The sequence below is a fragment of the Lytechinus pictus genome, chromosome 18, assembly GCF_037042905.1.
Source record: "Lytechinus pictus isolate F3 Inbred chromosome 18, Lp3.0, whole genome shotgun sequence".
Classification (NCBI taxonomy): Eukaryota; Metazoa; Echinodermata; class Echinoidea; order Temnopleuroida; family Toxopneustidae; genus Lytechinus; species Lytechinus pictus.
Genome location: NC_087262.1, coordinates 23,421,069 through 23,447,843, shown reverse-complemented (window position 1 = coordinate 23,447,843; position 26,775 = coordinate 23,421,069). Strand labels below are relative to the sequence as shown.

The 26,775-nt window shown below is 37.1% G+C and overlaps 2 protein-coding genes and 1 long non-coding RNA gene across 3 annotated transcripts in view; 2 read left to right on the top strand and 1 right to left on the bottom strand.

Annotated features, from left to right (window-relative positions):
* The window catches only part of LOC129282076 (transient-receptor-potential-like protein), a 29,014-nt gene extending 25,612 nt beyond the window's left edge, over nt 1-3,402 (top strand). Inside the window, exons 9-12 of the mRNA XM_054918012.2 lie at nt 64-239; nt 1,428-1,555; nt 2,692-2,831; nt 3,223-3,402. Coding sequence (XP_054773987.2) covers nt 64-239; nt 1,428-1,555; nt 2,692-2,831; nt 3,223-3,402 — 624 coding nt within the window. The remainder of the gene's footprint in view (nt 1-63; nt 240-1,427; nt 1,556-2,691; nt 2,832-3,222) is intronic.
* Nucleotides 3,403-9,892: 6,490 nt separating this feature from the next.
* On the bottom strand, nt 9,893-16,422 carry LOC129283078 (uncharacterized). Its single transcript, XR_010296530.1, has 4 exons — nt 16,227-16,422; nt 13,836-14,092; nt 13,038-13,338; nt 9,893-11,341 (listed from the first exon to the last, which is right to left on the bottom strand). It is a non-coding gene; the product is annotated as an uncharacterized LOC129283078 (long non-coding RNA).
* A 173-nt stretch (nt 16,423-16,595) lies between these two features.
* Nucleotides 16,596-26,016, top strand: LOC135157527 (FK506-binding protein 5-like). The gene is made up of 7 exons (XM_064113422.1): nt 16,596-16,773; nt 17,117-17,181; nt 18,308-18,494; nt 18,736-18,918; nt 19,164-19,205; nt 19,829-19,950; nt 22,423-26,016. The coding sequence occupies exons 1-7, from the start codon at nt 16,639-16,641 to the stop codon at nt 23,720-23,722; spliced, it is 2,034 nt and encodes a 677-aa protein (XP_063969492.1). The 5' UTR covers nt 16,596-16,638; the 3' UTR covers nt 23,723-26,016.
* The last annotated feature ends 759 nt before the right edge of the window (nt 26,017-26,775 follow it).

The window sequence follows — 26,775 nt, the reverse complement described above, 5'->3', positions numbered from 1 at the left end:
GTAAATATTTTAGTTTGGAGAAATAATTTTTTTGACGTTAAAAACACATTCTTGCATATTCAGTTCGTAGCTCACGCGTACACCCAGAAGAGCATGTCGGTCAACTTTTATCGAAACATCGACATTCACTCCATGATGTTCCCGGTCATGAGTCTACTTACAATGTTCGGATATCCGGTCATCTGTCTTGCTTATATCCTCATACAGCATCCGAGATTAAAGTCTTTCCTCTCAACACCGTAAGTATTCATGTTAAAATCAATAACGACAACACATGCAGTGCAAGTATATAAACCTCTCAAAAAAAGTTTGGAAATCTGTGTTTGGCCATTAATTTCTCCCTATGCCCAATTTTTAACAATGCATATTTTACATCATTCGAAAGATAATTTAATTTCTCTTTAAAATGATACCATGCTTGTTATGATCATGTCATCACGAAAAGAGCAGGATTCAAAAGTGTTGGAAGAGGTCTGAATTGAAAAGCTGCAAAACGAGCAAAAAGGGTTTGGAAATCTGAGTTTGACCATTCCTTTCTCCCAACTCCCAATTTTACACAATGCATATTTGATATCATTAAAAAGATAATTTAATTCTCTTTAAGATGATACCATGCTTGTTATGATCATGCCATCACGAAAAGAGCAGGATTCAAAAGTGTTGGATGAGGTCTGAATTGAAAAGCTGCAAAACGAGCAGAAATAGTCATGAAGGGTCAATACAGAACATGGTTATTTTGTCTGTGTCAGTAGAAATGGAAATCCATTTAAACCAAGCCCCTGCTTCTGTAGTGATGGTTCTGTGAGATAACATGGTTTGTGTCGTTGTTTGAAATACCCATGCATGTTTGTTTGTTATGTTTTTGCTTGTGCAGAGGTGTGTTTGATTCCATGTTAATGTTGATGTTAAGGTGCATGAAAACAAAAGAAATTACTGAAAAAAACTCACTCATCACCACGGAAAAAAGAACAGTGACTTTCAATATTGCGTCATTTTGCAACTTTTGAATTTTGACCTTGCCCCACATTTCAAGGCACTGCACCTCCATGTGAATGATAATCATATCATATAGGGTATCATTTTAAAGAAAATTAAATTATCTATTTATTGATATTAATTACACATTGATATTCACTAAAACAGATGAGGAATTATCGGTCAAAGTAAAAACAAAACCGCAAGTGGCACATTCTATTGGTTTCCAGGTGTATCTTGGTCGGAGAGAAGTCGGAGTAACTCTGTCCAGACGGGCACTACATACCAACCTTTCCTCCGACTACAACAGCCTCTGTCCTGGTCGGGAAAAGAGAAATATCTTTAGAATTTTAGTCCATGCATGGTAAAATTTTAGCCGAGTAGGATCCCATGTCTGATAAATTAAGGCTATTTATCACTTTATTGTTCTTTTATTTTCTTCGCAATTTCAGGCACATCAAGTTATGTCTTATGTTTGGTTCTGATCTTGCATTCTTCGCCTGCTGTGCTGCTATATGTCTAGTCAACGAACAAAGGATAATTGATATCATGATGATCGTCATTGCAATATTTTGTTTCGGTAAGAAAACCCCCAATCACGTGACATCCATCGGACCAATCGACGATGCGGATTTTATCCTGATTGATATTGAATAGATTGATATATCTTGAAAATGTGAAATATCTTAATTTTTCCTCATTATAATGTGAAACAAAATTTGTTTCAAGTTCTCCTTTAATGTATGGGCTTGTCATTATTGTAGCCTTCTGTTATTCAATACTGAAGATGTTTTCAATATTGTCATATCTGCAGATACTGTATTTGATATAAGATACAAAATATATAGTGAGTGTTGGACATCATCGACTCTCTCATTTGCATATGAGCCGTGTTGTGCATAATATTCCAGACCTTTCGTTCGAGAACGCGAACGCTTATTTACAACGGTAGTTGATTTTGGAAGAGACTTTTGGGCCCGTCGTCATGGTCGTAAAACTCTGTCCTGCAATGCAAATTGTGTGACATGATATTTTTTTTCGTTTCGCATCTGGAACGGAAACATTCAATCTGCGTTCAGTGTGCAAAATTCTGGTTGCTACTATGGTAACAGCGATATATCCGATTTAGGACGACTTTCCAGAGCCACATTTGATTCCGCCCAGAGCTCGAGAGGCCGCCCGGGGGGGCCACTTCCATTGAAGAGTGGATACCAGGCGCGACCACGCGTAAAAGGGAAAGAGTGGGCAAGTATGTTACGTATAGGCCTATGTAACGTTATAAGGGTGTCAAAAACGATGTTTAAAATACTGAAAAAGGGGGATATATTTCCAATACTTGTAGGGTTTTACAAGCTAAATACTTGTTAAGAGATGCATTTTCATATTCTGGAAAAGACTTCTTCCCTTGTTAAGGGTGATTTTCGAAACCCCATGGTCGCGCCTGGTATCCACTTATCAATGGAAGTGGTCCCCCGGGAATTTGAATCTAATCCCCATTTCTGGGGAAAGTAAAACGTTATTAAATTTTCAACATCATTTAAGTTTTATCGTTTTACTTAAATCCAAAGTTTCTTTGGGGTCTACTTGTGTAATACTTAAACACAATAAAAAACGACTCAAGAATTCAACACTTGACATAAAGTCAAATCATTTTCGTTTATTACAAGGTATTTTATTTTCATGTTTAAACGAGCAAATCATTTGTTTTATTTTCAGCGTTCTCTTGGAAGCACGTTTGTGAGATAATGGAATATGGGATCAGAGACTTTGTGAAATATTCCATGAATATCGTGGAAATAATCATACTCATCATACTCTATACAGTATTGATGTTAAACTGGATCGAGGATCTTACGGTAAATACTAGTCACTTTGTTTGGTTCATTCATGCAACAGTTTTTTTCTCATTCGAATAATATTTTTTTCGTATTATCATCGTGATCACTATGTATCGTTCAATGTCTTAATGTTATGGTTCACAATTTCATCATTATCCTTATCATCCTTAATAATTACCACTTTATTATATATATTTTCATTCTTGTTGTTATCGTCATTTATTATTACTTCAATTATTATTGTTGTTGTTATCATTGTTATCATTATTAAAAAAATAATTAAAATATGGGCCTAATTTTGAAATACATACAGCCAAAACGATATACATGTAGAAATATGGCTGCGATAAACAAGTATCGATGATGACTGACGATGATAATGAACTCAAAATTGTCACTCCTTACATAGGATGTTTACGAAGCCCGTGCGCAACAACGTCACGATGAACGGATGACAATGGTGAATAACGTCACAATAGCATCAAATTTCAACCAATCAGATGCCACTGTGACGGATAGTCTTGAGGATTATGTATCGTCGGACTGGAATGATCCATTCATCATTCGATTTAATTTGTTAGGTGAGTAATTTATCATCCTACATTCCAAGTCCTACCAGCTTCTTTGATATCATTAGTATGTCGTTTAGGAGTAGGCACGTCTCGCAAATCCCGTGCCTGGTGAAACCACCATAGCTGGACGCCCTGTTCCTGGAACGCCGTGTGTGGCGCTCTTCACATCTTAAGCTTTTTCGGAACATTTCATTAACTTTCGTTAGCAGAATCTTTGTCGTCACTAAATAACACTCCTTTTTTATGTTGGCATTTTTCATTTTTTGGGGAAAATACATGGATACAACACATAATGGTTTAACTTACATATCACTGACTTGAAAAAAAAAAAGGTTGAAACTGATTACAAAGAAAATACGGTTTTTTATTATATGTCACGTGATTGATGACGTTTTTTTAACCCCTGTACCATAATACGTTCGGGGGGAGCCACTTCCTTTCAAAGATGCACAACATGATTGTCCAAGAAAACTCGCAAAGCCGGTTTAAGTTTCATCGTCGGGCGATATATGTGCTTACAAAAGAAAGGGTATCAATAGCAACTAATTTATTATTCTTTATTTTTAATGAATACTCAGGCGTTGTTGTTTTTAGTAGGTTTTCTCATAGTTTAAACAATGTCCCCCGGGTACAGAGGTTTTGTTGCTCTCGGGTACTTTCCGATTTGAGAATTATCTTGTTCGTTCAATGATCATCGTACACGTTTTTTATTCGGAAATACTCGGAAAAGAAAACGCAGCTATATTTAGTGCATCACATATGTGCACACTGCATATCGCATATGTGGGTCATCATTGACATTGTTCGCCGTATTATTCAGGGTGATGGGTTAGTGAAAAGTATGGTCGTGTGACCTTACCTCGCGCGTGACCATATTTCGTGGACGGTCGTATATCTCAGAAAGTACTTAATATCGTGAAAATCTGATATCACTACCAGAAAAAGCGGTCAAAAATTTTCCTGTAGTGAAAGTTTCTAGTTGATAAGATTTGAATTTTTTTAAGCTATAGGGCTAGGCGATTGGGCAGGCGCGCGCACCTGCCTCGGCCGATCCTCGCCCATGCGCCCACCACTAACTTAGCACTTAGCAGGCAGGGTAGGACTTCGGACACAACCACACATAAACATCTCCAACTGAAGTGAGTACACTTACTACCCCAACATTCACTTCCAATCTAAAAAAAACACAAGGTGAGATAATGTATTCCCTGTATGGGCAATGCATCCTCTCACCACCCAAATTTTTGATCAACAACTGTCCTTTTTCCAGCGAAACGTTCTCTGCTCTTTAATTAATGATAAACATGGGCAGTGAAACCTGATCTTATCCTCAGCAACCTAACATAGCTTCAAACCATTACCTCTCTCTAAAGAACGCCCATTATCAACCACAATACAATCCATGAAATAAGCACAATTTCAACACAAAACAAAACCAAAAAGCCTGTGTATCCATTGACATCTTTTATGATTGATAAGATATCCACGCATAAAGGATTTGGACATGTTCAAAACCATCACCCCCACCCCATGTGCGCCACAAATTCTACACCCTACACATACTATATTAGCCCCCTTTCAGCTCACCAAACGCAACATATGTTATTCATATCTGGTTCCAAAAGACACTGGATGGAGCTCATTGTGCACTGCTGCACGTGCGACTTTGGATCGAGCAAAGGAAAGGTATACTCCAAGTACACAATTTATAGTACATGGGGCTATACCACGGCTGTTTCACTCCCATAGGCTATGTACAAAATAAGCCCTTTCAAGTACGCGCGCACGAAATCCGCGCGCGCTGCCTAACCAGCTGATATGCAATTTCAACTTTTACACTACTCGACGATGAACTGTAAAATTTTCATTCGACATGTGTTAGAAAGCTACACATTTTTGGTAGTTTGCCTTACCTTTTAAGGTTATTCCTTTCCATCGTCATATGGCATCTCCAAAATATCACGAGAAATCACATTCCAAATTTCGAAAATCCTTATCATTTTTATGATATTCACATAAATCCTGAAAAGTTCCACCCTTAATTAGAGACATTTTCAGTGCAATCGCGAATGAGCCTGGCCCCTGGGACTTGCAGAGAGCGTCCATTTCAGGCTCAATATCTTGAAAACCACTTTACCGATTTTGGTGTTCTCAACGTCTCAAAAGATATAATGTCTTGTTAAATAACATATCCGATTGGCATCACAAACCCATCACTAGTTTTCTTTTAATTCTACTTTTGCTATCCAGTACTTCTAATGCACGTCAAATACCATATTTGGTCTTTGACGTTGCCAAATTTCTTCTGGAAACTTAAAGCACGATCATTGTTTCATTTTAAGATTTGTAAGGTGTATATTTCATGAATAAAGTAACAAATATAAATAAAAAAAAGTTTGTTACATGTTTTAGATATTTTGTGTTAAGTTTTATCAGAAAAATTATTACGATATGTTGAATTTACTTTATCTAGATTTGAATCCTTGAAATTTATAAATCCAAATTGGCAATCTCTCACCGCAAAATACGATTTATTTGTAAACAAAACTAACTGGACGTCATCGATCACACGTTGAATGGGGAAATGGGTCTAGATCTAACGTTAGGTCCAAGACCGGACCAAACACAGCGAGACCAGCACATAGACAAAAGCATTTGTTTTAGAGGAAAATTCTACATGAATTATTTAATTGCTCTTCTCATAACCAAAATTTGAGAGAAATGTTGCAACTAAAACGATTCACGTTCGTCTGACCGCATTTTGTGATCCTTTTCAGATCGACTTGATCATGCCGAGAGTCTACTAGTATTTTAGAATGGGAGATCGAATCGACGATACCAAGAACCAAGGATCATGATCGATCATGGAAAATAATTGTTGCCTCTGGCTGTCATATCATATAAGGTGTGAGAATGTATTGGCCTATTTTTTTTAATTTGCATGAATTGCTTAAGTTGGCGGTCCTAAAAAAAAAATAGGCAAACTCTTTCTCATTCAGAAATAAAAAATATATAACTTGTTACAGTAGCATACGCATGAATATTTAAGGGGGGGGGGGGGGGGTCAAGCTGAATGAAATGTTGACGACCCCCCCCCAAAAAAAAAAAAGTCTTCACCTCCAATTTTCGGTCGTTTCCTACCCCCCCCCCAAAAAAAAAAAATAATAATAATAATAAAAAAGGTCTTCCAAAAAAATTTAGTGGTTTTTTTTTTATTGTTGGGGGGGTTTCAAAAAAAATTTAAGGGGGGTTGAACCCCTGTAGCCCCCCTCCCCTGTGTACGCCACTGACTTGTTAGAACTGAACAGTTGGACCAGATTTCAGGCACAGATCCAGAAAGGGGGACCGGCCCCGGGGCCACCTTTTGAGGATAAGGCAGCCCCCCCCCCACCTTCTGGAAAGTGGTGTTCGGGCCGCGGAACAGTTTTGAAAGTGGGGGCTGACCATGCAATAATCATATTTATATGGTAATTTCTACGTTTTTGTGCATGGTTTTAGAAAGCCCCCCCCCCCCCATTTCCACTGCCCCTGGTGTTGACTAGTATTATTGTCACTGATTTTTTTAAATCACTTTATTTGTTTATTTTTTTTAATGGAAACTATGTTTCTTCTAAGAGTGGAGGTGAAATATTACCCCCCCCCCCGTCATAAATACCCAAGCAGATCCAACCCACAATTTCTCAGAGGCAGGTCCAGCATTTTTAAAATCAAGAGGGTGCAAAGGGCAAAATCGAAAATTGAGTGGATGCAGATGACAATTTTCTATGCAATTTCCTAAAACTTGGCTATATAGTTATAGTATGTCAATTGTGATTTTTTTTTCAAAATGAAGGGGGATGTGTCCATTCCAACCCTGCCTTTGACTCTGGTTTTTCATAGTTTCATCAACACTGCCTTTATCCTGTTTCATTAATTGTTTGTTGTCAGTGATCAAGGATTTTAATATACTTGGGCCCCATTGCATAAAAAGTTACCATTATCATGATTTACCATGCAAATACAACTTGTATGGAGTCCTTGATCTTGATTGGCTGTTGATACGTGTTAACGTGGTAGATACCATTTGATAACAAGGTTACCATAATACTAACTTTTATGCAATGGGGCACTGGGGTAGACAAAATTGAGGAAGGGGGTGGCATACTGATGACAATGTTCTTTCATTTGGATAAAGATGCTAATCAAGGAGTCATTCTCAAAATATAGCATGGAAGGGCAGCATACACGTACATGTACCTCACCCTTGTGCCTTTATCATTGATTATATTAGATTCGCAAGTAGTCATTGTAGGCCATCCCTTGCTTATAAAAAAGAGTAAGATTATATAAACAAATTTATTCAAAATTTACAATAAAATTGCAGTGAATTACTACATACTTTAGGAAGTTTAGATACAGATAGAGATTCATTCACATTCATCTATTTATTGAACATTTGAAAATTTGCCCTCCAGTGACATTACATGCACAAAGATATACAATATATAAATAAACATCCAGACATTAATTTTACTTGAATGAAACCTACCAATAAAATATTTTAATAAGCATGTATAACAACTGATATGGAAATGAATTATGGACTAACGTGATGAATATGGGAGAAATAGCCTAAAACTTAATTCATGATAGCCCAAGATTAGAATACTTTATATGTGTTTGGAAAAAAATGTGTTTCAGACATAATCATTTACCATTACATGATATGGATACCCGTCATTTTCTGTTTGGATAAGATTCCAGGAGGTAAAATTCAATGTCTACATGTCTGCAGTTGGAGGGGTCAATGAAACCCTCTTAACTTTATAAAAGCTATAAAATATAGAGGAAAGGAGAAGGGATTGAACCCCTGAATAAAAACCCTGGTCACTTGTTGGGTCTGCATTATATACCCCCCCCCCAAAAAAAAAAAGAATAAATATATATATATGAAATAATCAGTCATTTGAAAATATAATATTTGCAGATTTCATGTGATTTACCACTCACACAGCCACAAAAATTGGTTATCTATTGTTGTATGTCTATTACAGTGTACATTTAATTTTAACAATGTTTAAAAAAAAACTGAAAAATGCCGGACTGTCATCCTCACATGCCCGGCAAATTCAGTACACCGTGGATAAAAGTTTTTTTTTGCAATGATACAAGACTTAAAAATACTATAAATATAATTTACAAATCAGATAAGTGACTACTGGTAATTGATTAGTTTGAATATAACATGCACATGTAGCTCATTCCTGTATATTTTCAAAATTGTTGAATTTGTAAAAATTATCTTAATCTAGTTGTTCTTTGCATTTTAACTGACTAGAAATGTAAACCTTAGTCATAATTCATATTATTACACAATATAATACATTGCCATTATAATACACATTTAAGTCGTCTTTTAACCTACTATAATTATAATACATGCTATAACTTCTTTATCAATATACTCCAAATTGAAAAAGTGATGCCTGTAGTCTTTGAATAAGTTTGAAGTGAAATATATCTAAATTATTGGAACCAAAAAAAATTAAAAAGTTTAATGTATATTATATTGGCTGACATTTTCCTACTAGTCAAGTATAATTAGACATGTCATGAATAGTAACTGTAGAGGGACATTCCAGAAGTCTGTTTTTTTAATATAATATTTGAATTTAATCTTATTCAATTAGTGGCATTTAACTCGACAAATACTTTGTTCATCATCCACCCATTTCCATACCAAACTTCTGAAATGCGACCATATTGAATGCATAATAATGCAGCCAAGACTGCCAGAGACGTCTTACTTACATTAAAAATCCATTCATGTTAATACCCTCCTTCTAAATAAATTTGTCAGCTTGCATTCAGAATTTGATCAATTCTAACTGCATATCAATTCAAACAAATAAAGCGCAGGCAATTTTTAAAATTGTTTAAAATGCTTTGACTCGTCTCTTCTTCCAGATGAATGGTGCTGAACTTATCTTGGATATTTTTGGCATACTTACACCCGGTAGATGTTTGGGGTGAATTCTATCTTGATCTTCAAAAGTACATCAAAGACTGCAATAATTTTTTTCCCGTATCCTATGGTTGCACACTTTAAAATTTCTCTGTAGCATGTACCCTTCCAGCAAATATTCTGCACATTGATGGTGGTACATATACTTGCAAATGTTTATCAAAACTCTGATTCAATTCATTTATTTTCTCTTTCAATCTTTTTATATTTACAATGATAGTTCAATATACATATTTACAAAATATAACATTTAAATCATTTTTATAATACAATAATACCATGAAATCGAAAGGGAAGGAGACCAACTAAAAAGCAGAGCTTGTAGGGTGAAGGCCCCCTTTTATAAGTAAATTTTATGAATAAAAAATAAGATAAAATAAACAATATATATATATAATGAATAAAACAAATAAACAAATAAAAATAAATAATAATAAAAATAAATGATTCAGTATACCGGTACACTGTATACAGAAATCATAACACGATCAAACATATATACAAAGAGAAATTAATAAACACATTTACATAATTATTAAGTTCTGAATTACATTACTTTGGGAAAAAATGATAATCTAATATGACTTCAGAAGATATTTTTTAAGTTTTCCTTTGAAATTTTGTATTGAATTACCTTTGAAAAAGAATTCCATAATTTTGGACCAGTAAAATCAAATGTCTTTTGTGCAAACGATGTTCTATTCAGAGGTAAATGAAATAAAAGGAACTCGCCTGGCGAGTGAAGTGCTTATGAATTGTATCATTTTTTACAAATTAAAAGGTAACGGTAATTGTGTATTGATTAACTTGTACATTAACTGTCCGAGTTGAAAAGAATATAAATCTTTAACGTTCAAGACTTTATTTCTCAAAAACAGAATATTTGTATGTCCCCTGAATTCTGCATGACTTATAATACGAATCACTCTTTTTTGTAGAATAAAAAGTCTATTAATTTGAGAATTCGCTGCGTTACCCCATGCAACAACTCCGTAATTCAAGTAAGGTAAAATAAACGTTGAATACAATAACAAAATATAATGGGGTAAGAAGTAACTTAATTTTCTAATGACACCAATGTTGCGAGCAATGATTTTACAAATATTATCAATATGTGCTTTCCAAGAAAGTTTTTTGTCAATGATCAGTCCCAAAAATTTAGTAGATCACACTCTTTGAATGACAGTATCATTTAAAATTACATCTTTTGGTACAGTCGTAATCTTGTTGCTAAATAGCATGTAGCTAGTTTTTTCTAGGTTAAGAGAGAGTTTGTTAGCTTTTATCCAATTAGAAACATTTTTTAGTTCGTCATTGAATATTTGCGTCAATTGCTCTTATTACTGACGTTGTTTAATAATTACTGATAAAAAAATAATGAATTTGTCAGATTTGATGGAGAAATATTAAATTTGAAAAAAAATAATTATAAGCAAAAGATAGAGGATCCAATAAGCCACTTTTCCTGACTAAGCAATTTTCATTATCCTAATGAACGTACATGTAGTATTACCCAAGGATCAGATGTAAGTGTGCACATAATTGATGCAGAAATAAACAAATGTGACCAAGTTGAACAAAAACTTGACCTTTTGACCCCAACTTCCTTTTGTAGTGAGTACCTCAGTAAATACTTAAGATATAATGAATGTAATGTTTCACCGTGTCCAATTTGTAGCAAGAACATAAGACGATTTTACAAGTAGTTCCTGTTTTTTAACTATATCTGAACTCGAGGTTTACTGTGTTTGTGGCGAAACTGGCCTCCTATAAACATTCACAGGAGATGTTAACAACAATAAAGGCCAGTAGAAGTAGAACGTCAAGAAGCTCTTAAAAAAGCTGGAATCACACTTGAACCAGCTATACAATATATTGTAGATATTCCAAGATCCGTGGAAAGAGCCTCCAGATTCGTTTGGAAGATGGTCATGCCGAAATCAATGAGATACCTGGAAGGGTAAGTAACTAAAATTCTTAGCACTGCGAAATTAAATGAGAGAATTATCTTAATTCACAGCTCATCACCTGTACAAATGCAATATACTACTCGTTTATTTCTTTGAAAGAGGTAAAACATATTTTTAAGAATGGTTTACAAGTTTAGATGTTGATCTACTTATAGTTGGAAAAAAATATATATCCCCTTCCTTATGATACCCAAATCACTTTGATTTCTTATCTTTAAACATTTTCTTCCATATTGACTATTTCTGACCTTTTAAATAATAACAAGTGGAATGCCTCTGGCCGTCTCACCTGCATCACGCGATTCAATATAGCAGCAGCGCTGATTTTGAAAACTACTATAACTCGCACAAGATGTTCAGTGATACTTGGTTACTCTTATTTCCACGTTTTATGAACTAGACCAATACACTTATAGAGATATGATGGCAATTCAACAAATACCCCCAACGTGGCCAAAGTTCTTTGACCTAACATGACCTTTGACCTTGATCATGTGACCTGAAACTCGCACAAGATGTTCAGTGATACTTGATTACTATTATGTCCAAGTTTTATGAACTAGACCAACACACTTTCAAATTTATGGCTGTAATTCAACAAATACCCCAATTTGGCCAAAGTTCATTGACCCTAAATGACCTTTGACCTTGATCATGTGACCTGAAACTTGCACAGGATGTTCAGTAATACTTGATTACTATTATGTCCAAGTTTCATGAATCAGATCCATAAACTTTCAAAGTTATGATGGTAATTCAACAGATACCCCCAATTCGGCCAAAGTTCATTGACCCTAAATGACCTTTGACCTTGGTCATGTGATGTGAAACTCATGCAGGATGTTCAGTGATACTTGATTAACCTTATGTATAAGTTTCATGAACTAGGTCCATATATTTTCTAAGTTATGATGACATTTCAAAAACTTAACCTTAGGTTAAGATTTTGATGTTGATTCCCCCAACATGGTCTAAGTTCATTGACCCTAAATGACCTATGACCTTGGTCATGTGACATGAAACTCAAGCAGGATGTTCAGTAATACTTGATTAACCTTATGGCCAAGTTTCATGAACTAGGTCCATATACTTTCTAAGTTATGCTGTCATTTCAAAAACTTAACCTCAGGTTAAGATTTGGTGTTGACGCCGCCGTCGCCGCCGCCGCCGCCGCCGCCGCCGTCGCCGTCGGAAAAGCGGCGCCTATAGTCTCACTCTGCTATGCAGGTGAGACAAAAACTGTGATAGCAATTGACATAATATTCAGAAAGTAATATGTTTCACCCCTTTTACTTTCCTTTTTTTAATCCCCTTTTCTTTGTGGGGCAAATTTTGGGGAGCCATGACCCCAATCTTTATGCAAGTGAGTGGGGGTATTTTATTTCAACCTGTGTAGTGGCAGATGAATTTAAAAGCACCAAATTTGAATTTTGGGGAAAAAATTCTTCTAGTGAATGGCCATCAAAATATGAAATTAAAATTGTTATATATATATATGTTTTACAGCGTATACATGTGAAGAAAGCTTCTTCTTGTAAGTCATTCAAAGAGATTTACATAACGAAGACAAATTTGATGCAGCAAAGATGTTGGCCATGATGAATGATTTGCACCTCACTTGGTCACAGTACAGACAAATGAATAGGTAAATTTCACTGAGAATTAATGTCATACTGACCTCATTATCTTATCCATGGATAACCACTGAAGTCCTGACCAGTGAAGACCTGGCTCAAGATCTCTGGCAGTGCATGGCTCCTCTGGTGGGGAAGGGGGGGCAGACCAAAGGTATTGCATCATCTGATCTCTCCACAGTCAAAGGTGGTTTCTCCATCACTGCTGTAGCCCCATTCCTGCATAAGACTTTGCACGGTGCAGTTACAGTCTGTAGGTAATTAAGAAATGACCAGGTTGGCCAATCCTCACTTGAACCATGGATAGTCGACAGTGATTCGCTAGGTCCATAGCAGAGTCACAGACTGGAGGTGGTTAGACAACAGAAATAGAAAGAAAAGTTAGTACTGGAATATTGCTTTATTTTGAATAGTTTTAATAATCATAATGATCTTAAAGAACATAAAATCAATAAATTCAGCTCAGGGACCTGGCCACCAAGGATTATTCAAATTTACCATTCGCACCCCTAAATGACAATAATCTGCTGCCAGATTCATGATTCAATTCAGCAAAAGTGAAAATAATAAATACAATCATAAATCTTAGCTGGAGACAAAATAAAGCATTTGACTTGTACTAAAAACAAGTTTTTGAGCAAATTTTGATCTGATATGCACTTGCATAATTGTATAATTTTGGAAAAATGTGCCAATTTGTCACAAATATGTGGCCTTAAATTTTGCATTACCGGTAGACTCGAACAAAAAAAAAGTAATAAAATATCTTGAAAAGTGTTGAAGGAGGCCAGCCTTTTTTTAATAGCTAAAGCTATTAATTGGCAGAAATTATCAAAACCTACCCAATGTTCATGTTCCATCATCTTTCCACAGGAATGGATTTCTCACAACTCACGATGGGGCAATTCCTGAAGATGGGGTGTGGATTAAGTTTGGGGGAGATCATGGTGGACAGGTGGAGGCTCATTTAAGTTGGTGATACAGAGGTCTGCAATGTGGAAAACCCAATGCCTCACAGAAATCCTTGTTTGTTGGCTGCTGTGAAGGTCCCAATTCCATCTCATCGCTTCAGAAAATGATTTATCCCATCGCAAGGCAACTGACAAATAAAGAAGAGTAAATGAAGAAGTCAGGATATTGGAGATATAAATTTCGAATTATTATATTTTGTAACATCACAGATGTGTATCATGTGTAGATCATTAATGAAAATTGTGTGACATAAATTTTTATTTTTTTTAAAGGAGAATGAAACTCTTGGAGCAAGTTAGCTTTTGTGAAAGCAGAAAAATCAAAGAATAAGATCAACAAAACTTTGAGTAAAATAGGACTAGCAATAAAAGAGTTATGAGCATTTGAATGTCGAGATCACTAATGCTATGGAGATCCTCCCATTGGCAATGCGACCAAGATCTGTGATGTCACACACGTACAACTCTCCCATTCGGACACTGAAAATATACCCCAAAACATCTCTTTTTGCTCATTCTAATCATATGACAAACGATTCATCAATGATATAATGTTGTGAAACCTCTGTACTTGTCATCTCATAAAGAAAACACCTAACCTTGTGATTGACTCTATAAAAGTGAGAATATAAGTGAAATAAGTACTAAAGTAATGAGGGAGTTGTACGTGTGTGATATCACAGATCTTGGTCGCATTGCCGATGGGGGGATCTACATGGCACTAGTGATCTCAATATTCAAATGCTCATAACTTTCTTATTATTCATTCAATCTTCCTCAAACTTTCAACAATATGTTTCTTTGATTTTTCTCTTTGATATGGATTGAGCTAGTTTCAAGGGTTTCATTCTCCTTTAATATTTCATATATAAAAAGTTAGAAAGTCAAAAGGGGCCTAAGCTTTCGATCCTAGCAGAATCTTCTTCGGAGGCAAAATGAGCAGTTTTCAGCAGCTTCTTTTTGCCATATATATAAAAAGTGAAATAGATGTTGTATCTGATGTGATATAGGCATGATTCAGATTTAACCTCTGATGTAACATACATGTTTTTTTCCTTCAATTTTTGAGACTAGTGGAACTAGTTGAAAGGATACATAAAATAAAAAACTTATAATATATTGGTAATAATGTCATTATGTGAGAAATTAGATTTTTTAGATTATGTTAATGGCGACACTAGTCAAAATGCCACCAAAGAAGCGAGTGCAGAGATAAACCATCATATATTTATGTATGAATTATAATTATAAATGAATATTTTGGTCTGATATAATAGAAAATTTGAATTTACCTGACCTATGTATGCATAGTACGATACAGTAAATTGTTGTACATAAATGTAGCAATACATGATATTATTAATATTGATTCACTGAAACTGGAAGATTTAGAAATACATCATTACATGATAGAGAAAATAAAGAAAGAAAAAAAACTTCCACACCCAAAATCCTTCTTCATTTCAGACCCAATCCTTCCCTCCCCTGGCCCCACCATATAGACTCTATGCAGTACAGCATAATTTTAATGCAATCCCCCCCCCCCCCCCCAATTGTATCTGAAAATAAACCTCAATCAGATGTATGTAGAATGTATAGGGCCTACTTAAATATAATCTAGTGTGGTGTAGCCCTTATTAAACACAGATACATTGTAAATTTGTATGAAAAAAAAACACATTGCAAGTGTTGTCATAATGATAGTCAAAATTAGACTTAGTTAGACTTCAATAGAGTCTAGATCTAGCTCTACAGACCGTGAAATACCTTTATGCACGAGTCAAAGTTAGATACGGTATACTAGCCTACCGGTATGCAGCACTCAGCAGGCGCAGCATACCGGTAAGGCGGTATGCTCTCTCACTCAGCTAGCTCAGCTCATACCAAGCGCAGCTGAGCTGCTGACTGTGAGCGGTGCCTGACCACACAGCCAGGCGGCCCGCGCCCCGGCCCTGCCCGGCTTCACCCGCGGTAGCGGCACGCACATCCTATACAAACAGAATATGCAGTATCGAAAAATCAACCTAAAATAAATTCTACTGATGGGTCCAACGAAAAATTGCGCCAGATGAATCTTCAGTGCTTTGAAAACAAAACTACAATAAATATGAAATACTGACAAACCGGACTTTTTAAATTTTGGACTTTAAAAAGTTCCATAATTAGGACCAAATTCGCGAGTTTACATTGGATTATGCAAACGCACACATCATGACAAAATGGAAAAAAACAGAAAAAATATAATCACATTGCCATACTTACGACTTTAAACATGGACAAAAATGTTTTCTCCACGGAATTTTTGCGAAATAAAGAAACTGTTGAGGATAGACAGAGAGAGTTGGTCGTATAAGCGCCAGATGCCACAACATTCGCCAAAGTTTTTTTCATCGCATCTGAAGAGATCGTGGTACAACAAAGTTAAATGCATATGCGTACTCGGGCCGCAAGGGGGCGCTAAGCTTATTTTCACTGTGAAACAGCCGTGATACCAATGCGTAAAGTACTCCACGCGCGATGCGTGCACGCACACACATGCAATAGGAAAAAAATGTGTATCTTTGTGCACGCATGACCTTTTGACCTTTTAATCCTAATATCACCAATATTTATTTTCTTTATGGCAGCATTCGTGATTCTCTTTGTTGTCATACACGCTTTCAACACGGTCCTAATGACATTCCTCGAGCTGTACGCTATTTGGGAATCAACAGTCGGCGCTGTCAGTGATATACTCAGGTTTTTGACTATCTACGCCATCTTTCATTTCTCCTTTGCTCTTGGGTTGTCGAGTCTTCATTATCCTCAAGTGAGAATCGACTTTCTTATAATTACATAGCGAACGTAGAGGGCAGCAAAGGCAGCATAACACTGCAAAGTGTTGACGCCCTCTACGTTCGGTATTTTTAACAGCTAATTATAATGTAGGGGCGGTGTCGGGATATTTTAATGGGGCATGGGGCAAAATGTGACGTCATATTTGTTGAACAACAGGGGCAATATAGAATTTAATTCACTTTCTGTGTTGATAAGCCCCCACTTCAGATTTACAACTTATACGATTTATTAGTAGCTTAGACTATGTCAGGGCCAGGAGAAACTTCCCGTAATCGCAATTTGACAATTTTTTTTTTTTAATTTTAATAATCCAGAAACTTATTCAATCAGAAGAATGTCATGACGTGGATTGTGATTTACCTGAAGAGGGGTATCGAACGTAAGTAAAATAATCCTGATATGTACACTTTTAGAATGCAGTTACGTTTTATTTTTCTTGATTTTAATCTAGCTATCTGTGGCATACTGGATTCGGTCAGTGAAAATCATAAAATGTATTGTATATTGATAATATATTTGAACAAAATAATCAAAACACAAAAAGACTGCTGATAGATCAATGAGAGATAATATTCAAAACAGTCGATAAAAATGTTATTCTTCCTCGGCTTTGCTTTGGGAAGATCGCTAAACCTAATCGCTTCGGAAATGATATAGTTTGTTCATCATTTTCAACAACGGTAATCTATGTTTTTAGATGTAACTAGTTATTGGACATTAAAAAAAAACTTACTGCATCCGTACTCTTTGAAAGGATGTGCTGCATCTTTCCAGCTGGTTGAAATCTCAATGAAATGTGCTTAGGGGGAAGTGGGGTAATGACAAACACCTTTCTTATCAGAGCGATAGCAAGAATCAAAATGAGCCTTATTCCAAAACTAGTACATAATTTGATAAAAACACACCATATATTGACTGTAACAACGTCTTTATTCAACACCAAGCATTCCTTTAGAATGTATAGTACAAAACGCAGATTTTCTGGATTACCCCGCACTTCCGGGCCACAGGGTAATCGCGAACGTCATTCGTGGAAACATAAACACGTGAAGATATGTAATTTTGATTCTTTTCGATTATTCTTTAATCGGAAAAGACAAGTCAACAGATCCCTACATGGGAAGTCAGACAACATTCTGTGTTACGGCTATTATGCCGTGACAGCAGAACCTCACATCTCCTATAGATATTAAGGTGTTCGGGATTACCCCGCGTTCGGGATTACCCCCACTCTCCCCTATATTTTGTCCCCCCCCCCCCTCCACTGTCAATCTCCCGTTTTTCTTTCATTCTATCTATCCTGTCCTCTTTGTATATATTTTTCCTGCTTTCACCACCTCCTTTTCCATTCACATTGCTCCTGTTCCCCCTTCTATCTATCTATCTTTCTCCCCTTCTAATATCATTTCTTCTCTAATTCTCACGTTGACCCCCCCCCCCCCCACACACACACACCCTTATCGGTTTTCCCCTATCGTGTCGGATTCCAACTCTCACCCGGATAGGTTTCCGGTTGCATTGCTGACCCTGTGGTGGGCGTTTAATGGACTCGGTGATCCGGCCATCATAGACGATCCGACAAGCTTCGTCAACGTAGTTTACATCCTAGCTGTGGGTCTCTACAATATTGGAGTACTGGTCCTGATCAACACGCTTATCGCAATGCTAGGTTCACGATTCAACGCAGTCGAGGTTTGTGTGTGGAAAACAATTTTCTATTTGATTAAAAGAAGATGTTTGGTAATGTTCTAGCATTGCAATTTGGGGGAAAGCTGTGCAAAAAGTTCATAGGAAGAAATTATACTGAAGAAAGGGTTTCTTCATTGTTCAGTAAATATCCGAAAGAGTATAAACAATTCTCCTCCACCGCTGTTTTGTTATAGAATCGATAGATTTAAAAAAATCAACTTTTTTCTTCATTTTTTATATATAGGAAAATTCGGATACCGAGTGGAAGTTCGGACGAACTAAGATGTGGCTTCGGTTTATCCGAACCGATATCGATCTACCACCTCCATTCAACCTCGTACCGACAACTGGGTTCATTATCCGACTCTTCAAGAAATGTTCTTTGTTTTGTACAGGATGTACACAGACGAACCAAAGACAGTCCGAGGTAAGTTTTTCCTTCTTTTTAGAGAGAGAGAGAGCTATAGAGATTATTTATGTATATTATGTATGTATTTCTTTCTTTATTCATTCTTTCATTTAATCTATTCACAAAAGGGTAGCCCAATCAGCACAAAAGATGGGGGAGATACAGAAAGAAGGGGGGGGGGTGATATACGCACAATCCAGGCAAATGGAATGTGTGTGGGTGACAAGTGTTGATCAATGTTCCCTCCAATTTTTTTTCTATAGGAGAAAGAATACAAAGCGAAAAAGGATGCAAGTGCTGCAAAGGTATGTATCATGCTTGGTCACTTTTGCTTGGTATAGTCTGTGTTGGACCGTCGATAAAGCAGCCATACACTACCCATCAGCACGGCCGTATAATTTTATTTCAGATCTCCAAGTTAGAGTGTACCTTGATCTTCTCCGGCCTCTGTATTCTTCCACAGCTTTGTGTATAGTTATCTATGGTCCTTGATTCTACGACATTTAAGACAACGGAATATGCCAAGTCATATATATTTTATTCACAGCAGTTTACACCACAATATTGATGACTGTTGATGAAGATTGGACGTTGCTATTGTGATATACCAGTGGCGTAATGAGCCCCCCCCCCAAAAAAAAAAAAAGAGGGGGAAAATATTATATATATATATATATATATATATATATAAATAACAATAATGATAATAATAAGGTGGCGCATTTTGGCGTATCGGGCAATATTGACAAAAAACAAATTTTGTCATAGATTGTTACATGATATTCAGAAAAAAATATATTTCATCCTTCTCTCTTTCATTTCATTTCCTCTCTTTCTTTTTTTGGGGGAGGGCAAGCGCCCAAAGCCCCCCCCCCCCCTCCCCATCAGTACGCCATTGTGTGATACCTCTTTACCGTTCCTTTTGCAGAAAGTAATTAAAAGGTTGGTGGAGCGATACAACCTATCACAGACAGAGAAACCGGAAGAGCAGGAAGAATCAATCGACATTGATGACATCCGTCAACTCAAAGAAGATTTTGTTGCAGTCAAGTAAGATTAAAGCTATCAAAACCATTAAAACTTAGACCTCTAATAGAGCCTAATATTGGAGTTTACCTCACCTCACGAGGATTGGTTCATCGATCAACAGTTGGATCAGGGAGTTTGGATCATTGGATGTAGCCCTCTTCATGATCCTTCTCCTCTCAACTCCATGAGCCTTCCATGACTTTCTTTTCTCAGCCAACTAGTCCAGGTGCTGCCTTTTGTGATTATGTTCCCGCCAATGACGTTTCTGTCTTCCTCTTGATCTTATCCTGTCTCTTGGGATCCATTCTGTGGCCCTTTTTGACCACCTATCATCTTTCCTACTGCTTCTTTCACCTTTTCCTTGATATCACTGGTTAGTGTTTGTCTTCGAATTTCGATGTTTCTTATTTTGTACCTTAGTGTGATGTTCATCATTTTTCTCTCCATTGTCCTCTGTGCTGAACTTATATTTCGTTCTAGTTATTTTGTTGCTGTCCACGTTTCCGATCCGTATTTCACTGTTGGGATAGTGCAGGAATCGAATAGTGCCTTTCTCAGTACCAATAGGCATTTTTTCATCAATGGCATACATGTATGATTATTTCTCCCGAAGCAGTTCCACCCTGCTTTAAATTCTGGAAAATATTTCCCGCCACTTGCTCGTCCCCCGAAATTGCCACGTTCGTCTCAAGTATTTTTATTAGCTGATTCTTTCAATGGTGTCCCCACCAGTCATCACCCTCTCGTATGACTTGAAGTTTGTCATGTATTTTGTTTTTCCCTTGTGTTGATTGAGTCCACTCTTAATACTCTCTGTGTCCAGGTTATTTAGTTGTTTATCCATGTCCCTTACTCATGTCGAGAAGAGAGCTACAACATCGGCAAATATTAAATATGTCAACTGTTCTCTATCAATATTTATCCCCTCTGCTATTCTGCTTGCATTTTGGAATGCTTCCTCAATTGCTGCTGTAAATATCTTTGGTGATAGCATGTCTCCTTGTCTTGCACCTCTATCAATTTTTACCACCTAAGATACATCCTTTTCTAGGTGAATTCTGGCTGTGGCGTTTTTGTCCTCGATGATCACGACATAGTCGATGAAGCCTACACAGAGATTCATATTGTACTCATCTGCCTGTTCAATTATTTGATATGGTGCTTGAAGATGGTCTCTTGTTGAGAAGTCACTTCTGAAACCTGCCTACTCCCTTGGATGGTTCTTGTTCAATATGTCTTTGATCCTCCTTAACAAAATTCTTATGAAAATCATGTACATATGAGAAAGCAAGCTGATAGGTCTATAATTCTTGATGTCTGAAGAATATCTTTTGCCTCTTTCCAACTCGTTGGTATTTTTTCTTCTTCAGTACTTGATTGTCGAGTGTCGATATTTGCCGAATCACTTCATCCCCACCGAGTTTTATCACTTATGATGCCATCTGTTCCGGGGTCTATTTTTGTTCATCTCGTGGATGGCTACTTCCACCTCCCTGTATTTTATTTCAGGTACCTCTGTCTCATCTATGTTCCAATTTTCCTGAGCTATACAGTTACGTTTATGGCTTTAATATTTCGCGAAACAAAGGAAATCTCTCCCTGGAGTTTTTTTTTTTTCATTTTTAGCGCAAAGATAAATGATGAAACAAACGGGAGGTGAATAAGGGTGAATAATAATCTCGTTTATGGCAGTTAATGTCCAGAATTAATTTCATAAGGGCCTATAGACAGGTGAAGTACCTTATGAGCATTGAGAGATCACACTCGCTTAAATATGACTCTAATTTTCATAGCATTAATCAAGCTTGACCTGTAGGGCTTCCATATTGGAAAAGACACGTGTATTTTAAAAAAGTGCAATAAGGAAATTCGACAGAATTCCTGAGCAAAATGTTAGATGACCTTTAACATGTATGTCTATATGCAATGGAGATAACCTGTTCCCTAGTATATATTTCCCGCGAGCTCTGATGGATGAAAACTCGCACCTCAAAATACAATACATGTACCATTCATTTAAGTTTCATTAAACTCATAGCCATTATCACGTCTTTTGAGTTTCATCACAATGTATACATTTGATGAATGAAACTGGGGAGCGTTAACACCGTGATGTAAAACGAATTCAACAACACAGTAACTGTAATGAAAATGCAAGTTGAATGACAATGAAAAGCTGGAAGGTCTTTGTCGAAAATTGGTGAACAGGGACAGCAGTTTTGTCCTAAGCTTAGAAGCTGACGAAATATTGCAAATACATGTATGTCGTTTGTTTAGAGTCCAGGACGAAACTGCAGTTTTGATTTAATTATTTTCGTCAAAGACTTCTTGGTTGATCTTTGTCATGAAGGGATTTGACAATGTATTTTCTTTGTTCTTGAAATCGTTCTGCATCGCGGGGAAATACTCCCTAATTTATCAATACTAGAAGAGAACGAATTTTATCTTATTTAATTTGTTTTCATCACCCGTTTTCCTTTTCACCCAACCCAGATTCAACGTGCAAACCAATCTCCAGATAGTCAACAAGGCGATAAACGCTTCCTGGAAGATCATTGAGAATATTAAGAACACCTACCCTAGAATGGACGTTTTTAATGATAAGGTACCTTTTACAGGATCACAGTTTGGTGATCTCTATCGATATGACTACTCGCTCATCGATGTCGATGTTGAAAATATTCAGACAGTAGTCAAATATGTGGAAGGAATTCTCAACCGTCCCGATGCTACTCCAGAGCTCGAGCTGAAGAAGCCTCCGGTTCTTGTCCAGCCACATCCGGAACCTAGTCCGGAGCCTGTCGAAAAAGAGGTCATTCTACCCGATGAACTTTCCGCAACAAGTCCTGAGCCGGTCGAGGAAGAGATCATCCCACCCGAGTCGAGTTCTGATGAAGAAGAATATTTCGATTCGAGTCTTGAGATAATTTCCGATGAGGAGGAGGAGGAGGAAGTGGTAGTTCCACCAGAGGAATACATGGATTTGTGGGTTCGAATTCAAAGGTTCCTTGGGTTGAACGAGGAAGAGATCAATGTACCCGAGGAGCCTCTGGAACCGAATCCAGAGATTAATCCTGAAGAAGAGAATATTCCAACCGGGGAAATGAGACCAGCAATCACTGCCAACGAAGAGAGCACTCCATCTGAGGAATCTTTGAATATAATTACTAGATTTAAAAGGTTTATTGGGGTGAGTTCAGATGACGTTACTGAGGGAGAGAGAAATCCACCAGAAGTGCCCCTGCAGCCGAATCCATGTATAATTGATGGAGACGAGAACATTCCAATTGGGGAACGTTTGGAAGCGAGTCCACCAAACATACACGGGGAAGAACCTAGGCGTACTTCATCAGAGGAATCTCTAAATGTCGTGACTACGATCCAAAGGTTCATCGGAGTGGGTCAAATGGCAGTTGCTGAGGAAAAGACCAACCCCCCAGAGGTTCCTCCAGATCCGAGTTCAGCGATCATTGATGACTACGATAACATCCCAGTCGAGAAACGTTTTGAAGAGAGTTCACCGAACATAATAGGGGAAGAACCTAGGCGTACTTCATCAGAGGAATCTTTGGATGTCTTGACTAAGATCCAAAGGTTCATTGGAGTGGGTCCAAGGGCTGTTGCTGAGGAAAAGACCAATCATCCAGAGGTACCTCCAGATCCGAGTACAGTGAGCATAGACGAAGAATACCTTCCTGACGCCTCGGCGAGCCCATTTCCCGGAAGGGAAAGAAGTCCATCTATAATCCGAAGGTTTGCGAGTATATTCAATTCGGATCAAACCAAGACGTGAACAAAGAAGTGTTACCGGGGTGAAAATAGCAGCTTAGCTTTTTAATTCCATCCATCAAAGCAATTAACTGTGATTTTCATAATACATTATTTAAAATACAAAGGTTCATCAGAGGGAATGATAGCGAAATTCGTCGAAACTTCGAAAAAAGCCAATGGGGTGTTTTGTGTCTGTAATTTACGCACGACTGGCATGACTTGTGATTTCCTGCGCTTGTGTGTTATCCCAAATTTTAGGAGATAAATGGAACAAGCATTCCTTAAAACCTTTTGGGGACTGGGAATGCTTTCTTAGAGGGGTGCTGGTTTGTTTGATAAGAAAACAAAGAAAAAAACCAACAAGGAGGTCTTCACTCCCAAATGATTTTGATTTTCATGGAAAATTTGACAAGCTAAAAGCATGGACCTATGGAGAAATGGAGATTTATCGCTTAGATAATGAATTCACTACAAACAGATGACTGTCGGTGTCATCTTATTAACATTCTCTTCATACTTGGCTACTTTGGTCCTATGATCGCGAGAAGGGCCTGAAGCAGTTCGTAATTGGAAGTTTATACCGAGTTTATATTTCACAGATTGTATGCGCAGTTAGTAACAAATCACTTAAATCATGGAAAATCGATGTGCAGTTCTTGTCTACCTTTGTTAATCTTAGTTCCTTGAGTTTTATCTGGGAAAATGTCTGCATATTTTAATATGGAGGCAAATTTGTCATTACTTGTTAACCATTTAAAATTCCATTTCCACAAGTTTCTCCACTAATATTCCAGATATACGTGGCACATAATGTATATAGATCGTGTATCTCTCAATGTTATTGAGGTCCTTACCTGCTGTAAATTGCCAATTCGTCCGCTGCCAACTCATCCACTCACCTCATGGTCTACCTTCATTTAGTCTAATGCCAATCTGTCCATCAACATTTCGTCTAACAACCATTTGGTCCAATAACCATTTGGTCCAATCATCACTTCGTCTAATCACCAGTTCGCCTATTACCATTTCGTCTAATAACCAGTTGGTCTAATACCCATTTTCTTTTTATTCATTTTGCACAATTAATACTTTAGTTTAATTAGCCAAAATGGTATATGGACTAAATTAAATAGCTATTGGACCAACTGGTTATTAGACAATATGGCATTAGACTAAATGAAAGAAGACCATGCGGTGAGTGGACGAACTGCGAACTGATGGTGGACCAAATGATAGTAGACGAGTTGGCATTAGTGACATTGGAAATAAACCTTACCTGCGTCCAGAAGTGTCTGGATCGAATAATATCATATTTTATATCACAGAAATCGTCTGCTTCTCAAGTTTGCTGCTCCAAATATGAAGCATGTTGATTAAAAGGCACGTGCTGAAACAGGGTATCAGTCAACAAAACTAAGACCAGCGGGGAAACTGATCCGTCTTTAAGTGACCAGATACGTCTTGGTAGTCATACTATTGTCGCAACATCTATATGTTCTTGTAAAGATGCACATAACCAGGTGACGATAAATATCATTGGATCAAAGAAATGCTCGCGTTAATCGTCCATCTCTTCATAGGTCCATGCTAACAGAACCGTTCTCGCTCCCGAGTGAAGGAGTTTTTTAAAGAGAAATTTGACTAGCAAAAAAAGACACCCACAAAAAAAACCCCACAAGGTTTACACTACCAAATGAAGGTATTTTTTTGTTAACCCCTCCCCGAAAGAGATATGTGAATCTGGCTTATGTGACGAAGCCTAATCATACTGAATGAATAAATTAAGAATGTTCCTCCCGTCGACTTCCTTACTCACACTCTACTCTTCTTTAGTATTACCATATCTTCACTACGGTCTTCTTATATGGGGAAACACACATCAAACTTTACTTAACAGGATTTTATTGCTGCAAAAGAAAGCACTTCGAATTGCTTTTTCTTCTCACGTACGTATCCACACTGATCCTATTTTTTCGAAAACAAAATTTTGAAGATCAGTGATCTTTACCTACTCCAGCTTGGCAAATTTATGTACCAATACAATAATAATATGCTTCCTTTTATTTTTCATGACATGTTTTTAAAAAACAGCTCCTCACACAATTACCCTACTAGACGTCGCGTTGATCTTCATTTGCCTATGCTTAGAACGCCCAAAATACATTCATATAGGCAGTTTATAATCACTCGCGTCGCGTGCGGGTTCGTAATCACTCGCGTTTTGAATTTTTTGCGAATTTTTTTATTTCGGTGCGATTTTTTTTTAACGGTGTCTTCAATGGGACAGACATGCAGGGAAAATAAAATGAAATTGAAATTCGAGTTTCGTTTTAAGCCGGCAATTAAGTGCCTTAAAATAAAATGTACACGACTACTGTTTTAACATAACAAACAAGCAAATCAGCCATGTGGCTCAACTAACTTAGAATAGATCCGGACTTCTACTGTGTCTTATACGAGGACTCCGAGTCGGAACTTGCCATATCTGCCACATCGATATTACATCGTATCATTCCCATATGCGGACATGCCTGTGTGCAATGGCCCCAAGGCGGCCGGACCCGGCCGCGGTCGGACACGACGTGCATCGATAGCATGGAGCAAGCTAACGTGAGTCGAGCTGAGTTAGATGCCACGTTATATATGAGACGCCGATTGTACCAATATTATATAGAACAATTATTTGTTATATAATCATTATTCATTAAATAATAACTATTATCACCCGTATCATACATCTGAGCTGGTCTTTTACAAAACCGTATTTCCCTGTATTTTATTGTTATCAGGAAGGGATAGGTATATTGTTTGTATTTTCCTCGGTCTCAATGCGCGTATTGACTTTGCATGCATAGACGACGCAAAATATACCTTTGTATTTTCCCTGGTCTCACATCCGGGCCTTTGGGGATGCGAATGAAGTGATACGCTTCATAATGTTCCGCGCACCAACGATCTACGTCATAATAAAGACAACGCTGGATCTGGGCGCTTGCAAGTACGTCATAATGGTAAAGTGCAGAGCCTAGACACTGATATTATCATGACACAACAGAACTCTATTCTTAAAAGATA

Excerpts from the sequence above, each read along its gene's own strand:
- LOC135157527 (XM_064113422.1), top strand. The coding sequence starts at position 16,639 with ATGACATTCCTCGAGCTGTACGCTATTTGGGAATCAACAGTCGGCGCT. Across the intron at positions 17,182-18,307 it reads CCTGAAGAGGGGTATCGAAC|GTTTCCGGTTGCATTGCTGA; the intron begins GTAAGTAAAATA and ends TCACCCGGATAG. Across the intron at positions 18,495-18,735 it reads CACGATTCAACGCAGTCGAG|GAAAATTCGGATACCGAGTG; the intron begins GTTTGTGTGTGG and ends TTTTATATATAG.